At 58.9% G+C, this 14,786-nt stretch overlaps 1 protein-coding gene across 1 annotated transcript in view; it reads right to left on the bottom strand.

Moving 5' to 3' along the window:
- The window catches only part of LDB1 (LIM domain binding 1), a 30,406-nt gene that overhangs the window by 2,421 nt on the left and 13,199 nt on the right, over positions 1 to 14,786 (bottom strand). Inside the window, 10 exon segments of the mRNA XM_038757932.1 lie at positions 1 to 33; positions 664 to 806; positions 1,259 to 1,382; positions 1,704 to 1,787; positions 2,108 to 2,230; positions 3,046 to 3,218; positions 3,773 to 3,875; positions 4,060 to 4,135; positions 4,600 to 4,644; positions 4,911 to 5,013. Of these exon segments, the coding sequence (XP_038613860.1) occupies positions 1 to 33; positions 664 to 806; positions 1,259 to 1,382; positions 1,704 to 1,787; positions 2,108 to 2,230; positions 3,046 to 3,218; positions 3,773 to 3,875; positions 4,060 to 4,135; positions 4,600 to 4,644; positions 4,911 to 5,013 (1,007 nt within the window).

The following is a 14,786-nucleotide window of genomic DNA, read 5'->3' as shown; positions in this document are numbered from 1 at the left end:
CATCAGGGTCGGCTCCCCCACCACCATCACATCCTGGAAGAGGAGGAGGGCCGGGAACATAATCCAAGGAGTGGTGACCCCCCACCCCGCCAACCCCTCCACAGCCTCCCCGCTCCCCGCCAACCAACACAGGGGACCCCGTGAGACATCACCTGGTGGGAAGTTTTCCCAATCCAGGAGAGATGGCAACTAGAGCGACCTCCTCCAAGTCCCCGAAGTCCCCTCCCCAAAGTCCACCCACCAGTGTCTGAAGACTGTGAGCCCGCTGTAGGGTAGGGACCGTCTCCATATGTTGCCAACTTGTACCTCCCAAGTGCTTAGTACAGTGCTCTGCACACAGTAAGCGCTCAATAAATACGATCGAATGAATGAACGAATGGTATGAGGGAGAACTTCATGGGCCTTGAGGGGGTTTGGGGGGCTGGTGGGGCCATGGGACTACAGGGGAGTCGACTACCTCTCTCCCTGGAGCAGCTGGGTGACTACGGGTGGACCAGGGGAGAGAGGAGGAGGCGGAGGAGGCCCTGACTGAGCTGGCCGACTGCGGCTGCGAAGGGATGGCTGGGAGCCAGGGCAGGTGGCAGAGGGGAGGCGTGGCGGCCATGGTGGCGGCGGGGGCACGTCAGCAAGAAGAGAGAAGGAAGACGGGATGCTTACAGGTACCTGACTGGAGAGCGCGAAGGTGCTGGCCGGACTTTTCTTCTTACTGTTGCTGTTGTTGGCGTTGCCGCCCCCGGAGCTCATGGTGCTGCCTCCCGACATCTTCCGTTTCCGGCGCTTGCTGGGCTGCTGCCGGGCGGGCTCGGCTGGGGGAGGGGGGAAGGGAGAGGGACGGGGAGGAAGCAGGAGGGGAGGGAGAGGCCGTGACTCAGGGTTAAGGGGGGAGGGGAAGCATCAGCGCTCTGTCCGGTCGGGGATGTTGTGCCTCAGGACAGACCACCTTTCCCTCGCCCGGCTTCCCTCACCCCCCGAGCCAGGTGGTACCGAGCTTCTGCCCCTGGCTGGAAGCCCAACCCGCGAGGAGACCCGGACCCCGGTTCCAAACCAGACTCCACCCTGACCCCTGACCCCAACCCTAACACAGATCCAACCCCAGCTTCAACCCGACCCCACCTGGCCCCCCACCTCAGTCCCAGCATTGACCTCAACGGCAACCTTGCCTCTGACTCTGACCTCGGCCACGACGCCCCCCCACCACCCCTGTTAGCCCAAAGGACAGCCCGAGGGGAGGATCTGGGTCCCAGATGGGGCGTCTCACCAGGGGGAGCGACCATGCGCTGCCACTTCTGGAACAGGCAGGTCTTGAGGCAGTCGCGGGGGCTGAGGCTGTATGTCTTGTGCCGGGACATGAGCTCTTGCATGGGCTCTAGGATTACACAGAGCTGGGGAGGGGGGAAAGGAGGGAAAAGGTCATCCTCTAGACTGTAAATTCCTTGTGGGCAGGGGAAGTGTCTACCAGCTTTGTTGTACTGTACTCTTCCAAGTGCTTAGTACAGTGCCCTGCACACAGTAAGCACTCAATAAATACCACTGATCGACTGACTGATCAGGGCAGAGGGCCTCCTAGACACCTCCTGGATACAGGGCCTAGCTCCACCCCAAAGCCCCTGACTCAGCTGGGATGGGAACCAAGGCCTGAAGAGCCCTGCCCCAGTTTCCTCTCTGGGGACTCATTCAAGGGGGTGGGGATAGGGAAGACTCACTCGGAGGTAGTTGAGTGTGGAGTTGGAGAGTCCGCACCGTGTGATATTCTTGGATAACTGGTCCAGCATCTGGGGATCCTGGGCCTGCTGACGGGAAGAGAGCTTGCTCTTCAGACCCCAGACCTCCAGCACCCCCATTCAACACAGAATACCCCTCCACCACCAAACACACACATACACTCTCGCTCTCTCCCTCGCTCTCTCCACACACAGCCTCTCCCACTCCCTAAGCATGCCCCAAAGAGCCCAAATCAGGACTAGAAGGGGATGTGACCTCAAGGAGAAACAACCAGTTCCTGGCCACCATCCCTGGCCCAGAACCCGGGGCCCAGCAACCCTCGTGGCACCCTCTGCGCCTAGCGTGGGCTTCCCCAGCCTCCCCCAACACTCCACTGGACACGCACGTGCATGGCCAGGATGCTACGGGGGATGAGCTCGCGGTGCTGCCGGATACTGAAATGCCAGGTCTTTATCCGCATCATGTCGTCAAACAGGAACTCCAGGTACAGCCGGCCCTCCACGCACACCTGCTTGTGGGGAACAAAGGCCCCGACCGTCAGCTTCGAGGCTTCCCATCGGCGATCGGCGGGCTCCCTCTTACCCATCTGCTCTCTTCTCCTGCTACACCCCAGCTCCAACTCTTCCGCCTCCTGTCCGTTTGTCTGCGTCTGTCTCTCTTTCCCATCTCATGCTCATTCACCTTTGTTAAACCACAGCCCTCCCCTCCTTCAAACTCTTTCTTAAAAGCTACCTCCTGTAGGAAGCCTGCCCTGATTAACCCCCCACCACTTTCTTATGCCATTCTGTCAGTCACCTCCTCAGCCCACCTCCGGGTCTATCTGTTTAGATTGGTATTATTGATTTGTTTATCCTCTCGTGTTTTCTATTTTTGTTGACCCTGTCTTCCCAAGTTATACTCTAAGCTACTGGAGGCCAAGGATGCACACCTGGGGTCTGGTAGGGTGCTTTGCCCTCACTAAGTGACTACTGAGAGGGGATGGCCAGGCACTCTCCCAGAGAGACACTCTTTTTACCCTCCGAGTCCCCTTGGCAGCAACATGGCCTACTACTCCCTCAGAGGCAGCATGGCCTCCTGGAAAGAGCCCGGGCCTTGGGATCAGGAAACCTGGGTCCTAGTCCCCAGCCAGGCCACTGGACGGCTGTGTGTGGCCTCAGGAAAGCATCACTTGACTTCTCTGGGCTTCAGTTTCCTCATGTGTAAAATGGGGATAGAAGACCTGCTCTCCCCTCCCAGACTCCACTCAGCCTCCTCTGCACACCTTAAGTCGAAAGAGAGACCACCATCAGCCCTGCGCCTCCCTCCAGCCCCCAATCCGGCTACCTGGGTGAACATGGGCTTGCCATGCTGGGTCACCATGCTGCACTGGTCGCAGTCCAGGGACACAAAATTGCTGTGGAAAGCCTCCTTGGGGTGTTTCAGCACATAGTAGAGTTCTGTGGCGCCGCCTTCAAAGATGCTGCGGAAGTAGCGTGGGATCAGGGTCCGGCCAATCGCTGTTGGGGGGGAGACCGAACAGTAGGTCAGAGGACAACCAGCTGCAGGAAGCGGGGGAACCCTATCACCCCCACGTCTCGTCACCTCTGCCTCCGGCCGGTCCCGCCCCAGTGTTAGCTCACTGGATCCAATTGGGGAAAAGCAGGCCGGGACTAGAAGGGTCTAGTCCCAAGGGCAGCAAAGGCAGAGAATCCTGTCAGAGCTCCCGACAGGTGGGCTCTGGATTCCCTCAGCAGCCCAGAGGCCCAGGTCGTAATGCCATGGGCCTGGGGTTTGGTCATGCTTTGAGCCCCCAGGAGACCCCTGCAACCAGGACCCAGAACTTCCCTGCATCCCTGGGTCCTTGAACTCAACAGGACACAAGTCTGTTTGGGTCACTGAGGGAAGCCCCATCTATAACTGGGCCATTCTCCCTCTTGGCTTCCTCACTGCAGGGACTGGCCACAGACCCCTGCAAGCTACCCAACCAAGTAGCCCAGATGCAAGGGGCGGGGAGAGAGAGTGAATGAGTATGTGTATTGCGGGGGAAGGGGGGCCCTGAGACAGCACTCACTATATCTCTTTGGTCCATCCTCCAGGCAGAAGGTGATGGTCAACATGGCATCATCCTCAAAGAACTCAGTTGTGAAGGCATCCCACCACAGATTGTCACACTCCTGGTTGGGGGGAAGAGGGGTAGGAGGGTCAAGGAAATGGAAGATCACCATCCAGTTCCCTGGGGGAGGAATCCAGGGGACTCCCCGTGTGGCCCAAGGTCCCCGCAAACTGATTCTGATCCCAGGAGTTCTCCCCGGATGACTCCATTTTCCCTCCGACCTCCTGGAGCATCTTGCCACCCACCTCTGTCCAGTTCTGCAGCCGCTTGTTGAGTTCAAATATCCTGTAGTCGGTCTGGTTACCATACGGCGTGTGCCTCCTGCAGGTAGAAGGGGGCCATCGGGGGCCACGGAGATGGGAAGGAGGGACAATAGGTAGGGAGGATGGCGGTGAAGGAATGGAGGGGGAGAGTACCCTGGGTTCCCTCCAACCCGAATCGCCAGACCGCATGGAGTTAGTGTTGTCTCAATTAATCAACTGAACAATCATATTTATTGAGCACTTACTGTGGGCAGAGCACTGTACTAAGCGCTTGCGAAAGTACAACAGAGTGGGTAGACACGTTCCCTGCTCACAAGGAGTTCCTTCCTCCCTCCCTCCCAGTGGGCCGGGAGCAGCTTCCTCTCCACTCCACCTTGATTAGCTCTAAGGCAAGGGAGTGGTGGGAGAGCTGAGGGGGAAGCCCGGACGTCTCAGACCAAACCGGTCCCCACTCCGCTCCCATGCCCGCCGCCCCCCGTATCTGTTACCACTCCCTGCGCGCCCCCCTCACAGGCCACTTACCCGATCCCAGGCTCCAGGTAGGTCGGCGGGTACATGGGGGTTGGGCTGAGGAGAGAGGGAGTCAGTGAGAAGGAGGTTAAGAGAGAAGGGATGAAAGGAGGGAGAGGTGGGGCTTTTTTCTCCCCTCTTGACCCATGTCCCCCCCCCCCAAACACCTCCTTTACCCACCGGGGCTAAGGTGGAATTGCTGCAGGTGGGATGGGGCAGGACTGGGACAGGGGATGGAGTGGGGGGGACGACGCAGGCCCTCGCGAAGAACGGGGAACAGACTGGGCCACGAGAGGAGTCCAGGGGGCCCCCAGAAGACTCACCCCACATCCCGATCCAGCATGGTGCCGGGGTGGAAGGGGGGGAAGGCGTTGCCGTTGGGGGGCTCCTTTGGAGAGTACAGCTTGAACGACTTGGAGGAACAGCCTGGGAGAAAAGGGGGGCGTGGGGAGGGGGTCGGGCTGGGCTGCTGTCAAGCCCGTCCCGTCCAGAATCCTTCCTCCATCCTCCCACACCTCCAGGACTGGAGATGGACCCCAGTCCCTCAATCCCCAGCACACGTAAAGATGGGGTCTCAGCTGGGCAGCCCTCCCACTCTGGGCTGGGGGCAGAGAACCCAGGCATCCCTCCGCTTCCAGCCCAATGGTCCGGCTGGGACTCTGGCCAACCCGTGACCTTTCCACTCCCCTTCCCTCCCACCCCGAGACAGCCCCTCCCCCTACAATCCCAACCTTGCAGGGCAGCAAGAGCAACAGCATGGGGGAGGGGCCAGCTGACCCTCCTAGTGCTTCCCCTCCCCCTTCCTATGACAGGTGCCTGATGGACGGGGTCTGCCTGGATCCCCTCCCCCACAGGCCCCATCTGCTGCCTCTGTTTCTAGCCCAAGAGCCTCCACCTCCCCAAGCAGTTCAACATCCCCCTCTCCCCCGGGAGGGGACCCAGGACCACCTACTCCTCCCTCCCCTGCACTGGGAGCTCCTGCGGGGGCAGAAAAAAGGGAGCAGGGGGGGAATCTGGGTGAGGTTTGGCCAGATGCCACCCCCTAAGCCCCCAAGGAGCGGGGTCACTTCCCCCAACCGCACACGGTGGTGGGGAGAGAATCAGCCAGGAAGAGCTGAGGCCCGTCACGCTCATCGTCCGACACGGGCCCCCACGTGAGCACCCACACGGATACCCACACGGACTCGACCTCTCCTTACTTCTGATGTGTGTCAGACCCCCTCCCCACCCCCAATAGCCCAAAGTGCAAGTTGGGCAGCCCTGTGGGGAGGAGGGGAACGTGGCTGAGGTGTTTCCGGGGAGGGCGGAGGAGGTGGGGGGAGGAAGGGAGTGGGCAGGGGTGAGAGAGAGAGAGAGAGAGAGGAGGGAAGACAGGCGACATTCATGTCTGTGTATTTCCCACTCCCCCTATGATTTTATATAGATATGAATATTCACAAATGAAAAAGGAGAAAATTTTCAGCTCCGACACTGCCCCCCGAACTGTCTCTTCTTTCTCCTGGCACAGCCATGCCTGAAAAAAGTCACAGCTCCTTTTGATATGGTGAGCGGCCACAGCAGAGAGGTGGGCCCAAGGGAGAGGAAGCAGCTCGCCTCCCCCACTGCCACCAGGTCGGGAGTTTGGAGGGGCAGGGAATCCGGCCCTGGCCCCGTGCCCCCAGGGGCGGAGGTGGCGGGCTTCTGGTGAGGAAGGGGACAATGATAAGCAGCAGCCCAGGAGCCTCTCCCAAGGTCCTCCCCATCAGATACCAGGGGGGAGTGGGCGAACGGCAGGCTCAGGGAGGGGTCTGAGGGAAGCCCGGCCCAACCCAGTCCCTGCCCTCCAGCTTCGAGATGCTCAGAGCATAGCCCCCTCCCTCAACCACCCACGAGGGACCTTTTCCTTATCAGTCCTGCCCGGACCCTCTCCCTGTCCCTAACCCCCCATCACCACAACAGAAGTTAGTCCATTCCTCTTCTCCCACCCAGGGAGCAATAAAGATCTCTCTCAAAAATCCCATGAGGGGTGAGGAGGTGGCCAGGCAGGGGGTGGGGGGCAAGTGGGGAGGGTCCCCCTCCCCCAAGCAGCATGAGCTTGTGCCCAGAACTCCCCAAACCGCAGGCCCAGCACCCGCCCATCCCCAGCGGCCTCGCCCCTGGTGGGGGGGCCTGGGGGCTCCCCAGAGCCCAAACCAAACTCTGCCTGGACCTCTGGTCCCCCCTAGCAGCCATCAAATAGCCACCGACTTGCCGGAAGAGGGAGAAGGGGCAGAGAGGGGTCAAGCACTGAGTAGCAACACAGCCACTGGGAGCTTGGGCAAGAGCGGGCAGGAGAAGGGGGCATATTGAGATAGTACAGGGAATTGGGGGGGGGGTGGGGGGAGACAGAGACTGGGTTCCCATCCTGGCCCCAGAACTGCCCTGGACATGTGTGATGGGCCACACCATCTCCTGTCCCCCCATCCCACTCTGCCATGTCCCAAGAAATGGCTGCCTGGGGCCGTGAATAATAATAATAATAATAATGATGGCATTTATTAAGTGCTTACTATGTGCAAAGCACCGTTCTAAGAGCTGGAGACAAGTTACAAGGCAGTGGGCAGAGGGAGGGAGAAAAGGAGTGAGGAAACTCCCCCGTGCCTCCTCCCCGCCACGGGAGCCTCTCCCAGCTATTTTTCCCTCTTGGGTGAGGGTCACAGCTGGGAGAGAGAAGGGGAGGGGAACCAAGGTCTGTAAATCTCCATGTGCGGCTGAGGGAGAAGAGCAAATTAACCTGAATTCCTCTCACAAGTTCGCTCCCTGGCCCTCCCACTCTCCTCCCCCATATACCTCTGGGGAAGGGAAACCCCTCTCCTCTCCTGGACAGTGACCTTGGGACCACTGACTCTCCCAGCCTGGGGAGAGGGATGGAGTAAGTGAGGGAGGGAGGGAGGGAGGAAGGAGGGAGGAAGGAAGGGGGAAGTAAGTGGGAGGGAAGAGACAGCACCCTTTGGTGAACTCTGCCAAATCCCTGGCCCCAGGAGAGGAGTCCTAGGGGCAAAGCAGACAAAAGAGGGCCCCTGCCAAAGAGGGGAAACTGACTCACCTGGCTCAGCCCCAGGGCCCTGCCTGGGAGCCCAGGGAGCGGTGCTGGGAGGTAAAGGAGGGAAGGGAGTCAGTTCCACTCCTTATTTCCCCGAGGAAATAGGGACTGGAAGCAGGTGTTGAGAGCCACCTTTCTTCCCAACCCAGCCCCACATCCTGGGCCCAGTCCCTCCCTGACTTGGTGAAGAAGTGAACCAGGGGAAAGGAGGAGCTTCGAGCTTCCTACACAGGGGGACAAGCCACCCCTCCATGTCGGAGGGAGGACCAGCAGTGGAGAGCTCCCCAGCTTCCCCTCCTCCCAGCCCCAAAGGGGTGGAAAATCTGGAGCTCAGCCTGGCCCTGCCAAACCCTCCGAGTGTGGGCCTATGTCTAGGCCTGAATGCCCTACCCGGGCCAGCCTCTTACATGTGCGGTTCCGGCTCTCTGGCCTGCTGGACTTGCATTCTCACAGCCACTGGCCCTGACCAAGGGCTCCTGCAGGCTGAACAGACCAGAGCTTGGAGCGGCAGTGGCCAAAAGTCAATCCCTCTGCCCTGGCCTGAGTCCGCCGCCCGCTTCTGCGGTCCCAGAGTTGGGCTGGAGGTTCCGATGACTATCTGCGCACTGATCCCATCTCTTGGGAAGGATAGAGGGAGAAACTGAGGCCCAGAGGCAACCTCCCCCAGAAGAGTTCCCCCTCTCCTGATCTCCTCGACTTCGCTGACGGCCCTTCTGGAGACAGGGGAAGGTCCGGGGCCTTTCTCACTTCGGCCCTAGCTCTCCCAGCCCCCGCCTCTGCCCCCTCCTTCCCAGATACCCCCATTTCTGGAGATGGGGATGGGTGGCAGGGGTGTTCCGCATCTAGGTTCTTTTCCCTTCTCCTCCCCGCTCCCTCAGGCCCTCTCCAGAGGCTGAATGCCTGATGCCCAGGGAGAGGTCAGTCTAATAATACTAATACTACTAATAATAATGGCATTTATTAAGCGCTTACAATGTGCAAAGCACTGTTATAAGCGCTGGGGAAGTTACAAGGTGATCAGGGATTTGAACCCATGACCTGTGACTCCAAAGCCCAAACTCTTTCGATTGAGCCACGCTGCTTCTCTTAGTGTGAACTCTACTTCTCCCCCAGGAACAGGCCAAAGCAGATCCCATCCATTCCAGGTCCCTCCGTCTCCACAGTGCCCAGAGAACCCGCCCTGCCACTCCTCCTCCTCCTCCCCTCCCTTCTTCCAGCTCGCCCCAACATGCCCACCCATGTGCCTGACCCACAGGAGGGGCGGAACCGGGTCCCTCAGGGAGGAAGCATGACATGGGGGGGGGGAAGGGGCCGCCCCCGCACACATACCCTACTTACACGCTCCCACATGCCAGTTCCCGCCCAGGACTCCTGACTTCTCCATAGAAGTTGGGTTACAAGTGTTAGAAACCAGCTCAGCCTAGGAGGAACCAGGTCAGTGACCCAACCACCCGCCTGTCTGGCAGAATTGGTCAGTGGGGGGCCTGGACTCCCAGTTTTTTCTGCCCCATATGGGCCCTCAGTGTAATCCAACAGGCTAGGGAATTGGTCCCAGCACCTCTTCCTGGGATTCTCACTGTTTCCCAGCCTCGTCTTTCCGAGGCCTCGGGACACTGAGAGAAGAGAGGGCAGGGAGCCACTCTAACCTCCCCCCAGCAGCCTGGAAGCTAGACATCCCAGGCCCGCACTTCTGGGCCCTCTGTCAGAGCAAAGACACGGCGTTGCAGGGCTGCCCCCACGATCGATCCTCATTCAGAAGCAGAGGGGGTCCTGGGTCCCTTGGAGGCCTTTTATTCATTCATTCAACCATATTTATTGAGCGCTTACTGTGTGCAGAGCACTGTACTAAGCGCTTGGGAAGCCTTCTAACTCCTCTCCGCAAGGGTCTTGCAGTGAGCCCACCTGGGCAGAGGCTGAAGGGGTGGGACAAGGGCAGGAGAGGTCTCTCCTCATCCTCCCAATCTAAAGCTGGTTTCGGGAGCCAGGGCTGAGCTTAGGTTTGACAGGGAAAGGGGGAGTAGGAAGCATGGCCTAGAGGATAGAGCATGGGCCTGGAGTCAGAAGGACCCGGGTTCTAATCCCAGCTCAGCCCGCTTGTCTGTTGTGACCTCGGGCAAGTCATTTCATTTTTCTTGACCTCAGTTACCTCATCTGTAAAATGGGGATTACAGAGACTGTGGGACGGGGACCGTGTCCAACCTGATAAACTCGCATCTACCCAAGTGCTTAGTACAGTGCCTGGCACAGAGTAAGCGCTTAACAAACACCATAAAAAAAAAAGCCAAACAAAAAACCCTCATTGGTCTCTCCCCACCACCCAGCTACTCCCTCCCCGGGCAGATGGAGTGTGACAGTAAGGGTCCCTTTCAATTGGATTCAGTTGCACAGGGGCTGTGGGGAAGGTGCAGGAAGAGGAAGAACTGGGCTTCAGGGTCCCCAGTTTCTTCTGGGCCTTTATTTCCCTTTCAGTGCAATAAGCTGGGCCCTTCAGGGTGGGGGAGAGAGCAAGTCTGAAGTCTATTCCCCTGGGCTCCCTGCTCTATAGGACATGAACGACCAAACCCATCCCTAACTCCATTTCCTTAAGCTGACTACTGGGTGTCTCCTGGCTCTGCCCACCCTGCCCAACCTCTAATGGGGCCCTCAGGGCCCCTACCTAGCCTCTGGGCTGTCTGGGGGAAAAAGCCCATTGCCCCGGCTCAGCAAAGCAGGTGTCTGTCCTCTGCCAGATACCCGGAGTCCACCCGGGTTCTGGAGCTGCCCAGTGAGGGGTTCCACAGGTAATCCCTGCCTCTTGCCTTTCTGCCCCATTCGCAGCTCCAGGCTGAGCACAGCCAAGTTGGGGTATACGAGGACAGGGACAACTCTTCAGAGTGGGCTTTGGGAGAGGAAGAGGCAGGGGCAGGTGATACAGATAGACTGAGGTGATGGGGACCTAAACCCAAACCGACGTGGAGTCCACATCTATGTGTCTACACAGGGAACCTTTGGTTGGGGACAGGGCAGTCTAGGGTAGGAGACAGGGGTAATGGGGAGAATGGAACAGGTGGGGAGCTTCAGGGGGGGCGGAGGAGGGCCCGGGGGGAAGTTGGGAAAGCCTTCAGGACACCTGTCAGGGGGGCTGTCTTACTTGCCACACTCAATCCAAAGCATCCCCCTGCCCCAATCACCACCCTCCTCAATGCAACCGACCCTACAGTAGGAGATGGGGGGAAAGTAATTGGGGGGGGGGGATCCAGACCCCGGGGGCTCAGGGAGGGAGTGAGTCGGGGGTGGGAGGGGCGGGTTAGGCCCCAAGTGAGGCGGAGGAAGTAGGGGAGAGAGAGCAGCGCAAAGGCCGGAAAACTTTGCCGCTGCAGGGGCCCTGACTGGTGGCTCCAGAAATCTGCAGGGAAGGTGGGGAGGAGAAAGGGGTGTCTAGCCCCGGCCCCACGGGAATGGCAGCAGGAGGGCTGCCGTTGGGGCCTCCCCTGGAGCCCCAGCTTCCTGCCCGCTCCCCTCCACGGGGCAGCGGGAGCAGGCGGTTCCCGGCCGGCCCCGCACCCCCCGGACGGTGTCCCCCACCTCGTCCCCAATTGAGGGTCCCCCCCCCCGCAGGCCGCCCCCTCCCCCGCACGGCCCCGCACAGCCCCGCGCCTAGGGCCTTACCTGGGAGAAGCGGGGCGCGGGCCGGGCGCCGGGGAGGAGGGGGCTCGGCGGGCAGGGGGCGGGCAGGGCAGGGCAGGGCAGGGGCCCGGGGCCCTAACTCACACTCTCATTTCCCTCCCGGGCCCGCCGCCCGCCCACCCACCCATGGGGGGACAGGACGGGACGGGCCGGGCCAGGCCAGGCCAGGCCAGGCCAGGAGAGGCCAGGAGAAGGCAGAGAGATCACAAAAGCGGCGGCGGCGGCGTTGGCCGGGGGCGGCAAAAGTTAAAATGGGGGCCGGGAGGCCGGGGCCGGGGCCGGCAGGGCGGCCGAAGGGGAGCGAAGCGCTCTCTTTGTTTGCAGGGTTTCCCCTGAACAATGGCTGCTCCGCTCCTCCGCTCCTCTTCTGCTCTGCTCTGCTCTACTCTCCTCCCCGCTCCGCTTCTCTCCTCTCCTCCTCCTCCTCCTCTTGCTCTCCTCCTCCTCCTCCTCCTCCTCCCCTCCTCCTCTTGCCCGCCGCTGCCGCCGCCGATAGTGTCTGCAGGCCTCGGTAGGGGTAGGAGTCTTACAGCTTCTGTACACACAACACATCCACACACACAACACACACGCCTGCCTCACTCTCTCTTTCCCCTCCTCCAGGCTCTCTCCCCCTTCCCTTCTCCCTCTTCTGTTTTTCTCCCTCCTGTCTCTCTTCTATTTTTCTCCCTCCCTTCTCTCTCTCTTCAATGTCTCGCCCTCCTCCCCTCTCTTCTGTTTCTCTCCCTCCTCTTCTCTCTTCTATTTCTCACCCTCCTCCTCTCTCCCTCCTCTTCTCTCTCCTATTTCTCTCCCTCCTCTTCTCTCTCCTATTTCTCTCCCTCCTCTTCTCTCTCCTATTTCTCACCCTCCTCCTCTCTCCCTCCCTTCTCTCCTATTTCTCTCCCTCCTCTCTCTCTTCTATTTCTCACCCTCCTCCTCTCTCTTCTATTTCATCATCATCATCATCATCATCAATCGTATTTATTGAGCACTTACTATGTGCAGAGCACTGTACTAAGCGCTTGGGAAGTACAAATTGGCAACATAGACAGTCCCTACCCAACAGTGGGCTCTCACCCTCCTCCTCTCTCCCTCCCTTCTCTCTCCTATTTCTCTCCCTCCTCTCTCTCTTCTATTTCTCACCCTCCTCCTCTCTCCCACCTCTTCTCTCTCTTCTATGTCTCACCCTCCTCCTCTCTCCCTCCCCTCTCTCCTAGTTCTCTCCCTCCTCTTCTCTCTCTCTTCTATTTCTCACCCTCCTCCTCTCTCTCCTATTTCTCACCCTCCTCCTCTCTCTCCTATTCCTCTCCCTCCTCTTCTCCCTCTCAATTTCTCCCCCTCCTCCTCTCTCCCTCCCTTCTCTCTCTCCTCTTCTCTCTCTCTTTCTCCCTTAGAGCTGGGCCCGCCTATGCAACGCCCTCCGGTCCTTTCCCCTCCCCTCGGGCTCCCCGGGCTCGGCCTCCTCTCCCATGAAAGAGCAAGGGGGAGGGACCTACCTACCGGGCTGAGAAAAACAAAAGAGAGAGCCAGCGGGGAGGGGAGGACAGCGCGGCGACAAAGAGAGGGCCGGACAGGGAGAAACAAGAGCCGGGAGGAGACGGGACACGGAGGGGATGCAAGTGGGCGGAGGGCCGGCGAGGTCGGCAGGTGGGGAGCCGGGTAGTTCAGTGGGTTGGGATCGGTTGGGTCCCCGGGGGTGAGGGGGGGAAAAGGCAGACGGCCTCCTGACTCCTCCCCCATCCCCGGACTCCGCTGGACTCAGTCAGGTGGCCAGGGGGAGGGAGCCGCCTGTTTTCCGGGGTCTCAAGGCCCATCCCGGGAAGGATCCGGCCATTCCTGGGATCTGAGGGCCCATCCTGGCAAGGATCCAGCAGCTCCCAGGGCCTGAGGCCCCATCCCGGGAATGATCCAGCCGCTCCCGGGATCTGAGACCCCATCCCGGGAGTGATCCATCATCATCAATCGTATTTATTGAGCGCTTACTATGTGCAGAGCACTGTACTAACCGCTTGGGAAGTACAAACTGGCAACACATAGAGACAGTCCCTACCCAACAGTGGGCTCACAGTCTAACAGGGGGAGATAGAGAACAAAACCAAACATACCAACAAAATAAAAAAGGATAGATACGTACAAGTAAAATTTAAATACAGTAATAAATATGTACAACCATATATACATATATACAGGTGCTGTGGGGAAGGGAAGGAGGTAAGATGGGGGGATGGAGAGGGGGACGAGGGGGAGAGGAAGGAAGGGGCTCAGTCTGGGAAGGCCTCCTGGAGGAGGTGATCCAGCCATTCAAGCTATTAGTACAGTGCTCTGCACACAGTAGGCGCTCAATAAATACGATTGAATGAATTCCTGGGGTCTGAGGGCCTACCCCGGGAATGATCCAGCCGCTCCTGGGGCCTGGCCTGGAGATGTCCACCCTAGGCCCTACCCCACGGAGCTTACATTTTCTGGTTCTGGAAGCCGACCCCCAGATCCTCCTGCAATTGGACAATGTCATTTACTCTTGCTCTGCTCAATGTCTGGGAAATCCAGAAGTGCTGAGAATGAATCTGTTACACAATTGACCCTATACTATTTTCTGGGTTGCGGGGAGGGAGGTGAAAGGGCTCCGAGGGGAGCTTGGAGAAGCTCTCCCAGGATTCTCCAAGAGAGAGTTAAGCGCTTAGTACAGTGCTCTGCACACAGTAAGCGCTCAATAAATACGGTTGAATGAATGAGAGACATTTGCAAAGACAACTCTGCTTAAATACCACCTTGACCTGGGGGGGTTAGCCAAGAGAGCTGCGAATCAGGATCCTAAGTTCTGCTTTTGCCTTTCCCCAGTTTTCCTACTTGAGGGTGGGATTTAAACCCCCCACACTCTCCCAGTTCTCCCTTCTGACCACAGACAAGGTGGGGGTGCAGCTGGAGTGGAAAGAGCTCTGGATTGGATAAGCACCCCCCATCCTCTTCTCCCTCTCCCTTCTGCGTGGCCCTGACTTGCTCCCTTTGTTCTTCCCCCCCTCCCAGCCCTGCAGCACTTAGATACATATCCATTTATTTATTTATATTAATTTATAGCAGTGTCTGTCTCTCCCCCCCCTAGACTGTAAGTTCGTTGTGGGCAGGGAATGTGTCTGTTTATTGTTGTATTGGACTCTCCCAAGCTCTTAGTACAGTGCTCCGTACACAGTAAGCACTCAATAAATACGATGGAATGAATGAATGAAAGTCCCCCCATCCCCTCCCAAACTAAACTGGGGAACAGAGAAGCAAGGTCTTGTGGTTGAAGCCTCAGGCAGACACTGTTACACCCCCCCCCCCCCCCACACACACACACACAAAAAAAAATACACACACACACACTCCCCCAGCAGCTGGCAAGGGCTGGGCCAACCCCTGGGGACAGAAAGAGGGTGGAACCCTTGAGCTTCTATGCACAGACGCAAATACTGTATGCTCATGTACATATGCACAGATGAGGGAGAATACGTAC

The sequence above is a fragment of the Tachyglossus aculeatus genome, chromosome 16 (assembly GCF_015852505.1).
Source record: "Tachyglossus aculeatus isolate mTacAcu1 chromosome 16, mTacAcu1.pri, whole genome shotgun sequence".
NCBI lineage: Eukaryota > Metazoa > Chordata > Mammalia > Monotremata > Tachyglossidae > Tachyglossus > Tachyglossus aculeatus.
Note: the sequence above shows the minus strand (reverse complement) of the source record. Positions and strands in the feature narration are given on the sequence as shown.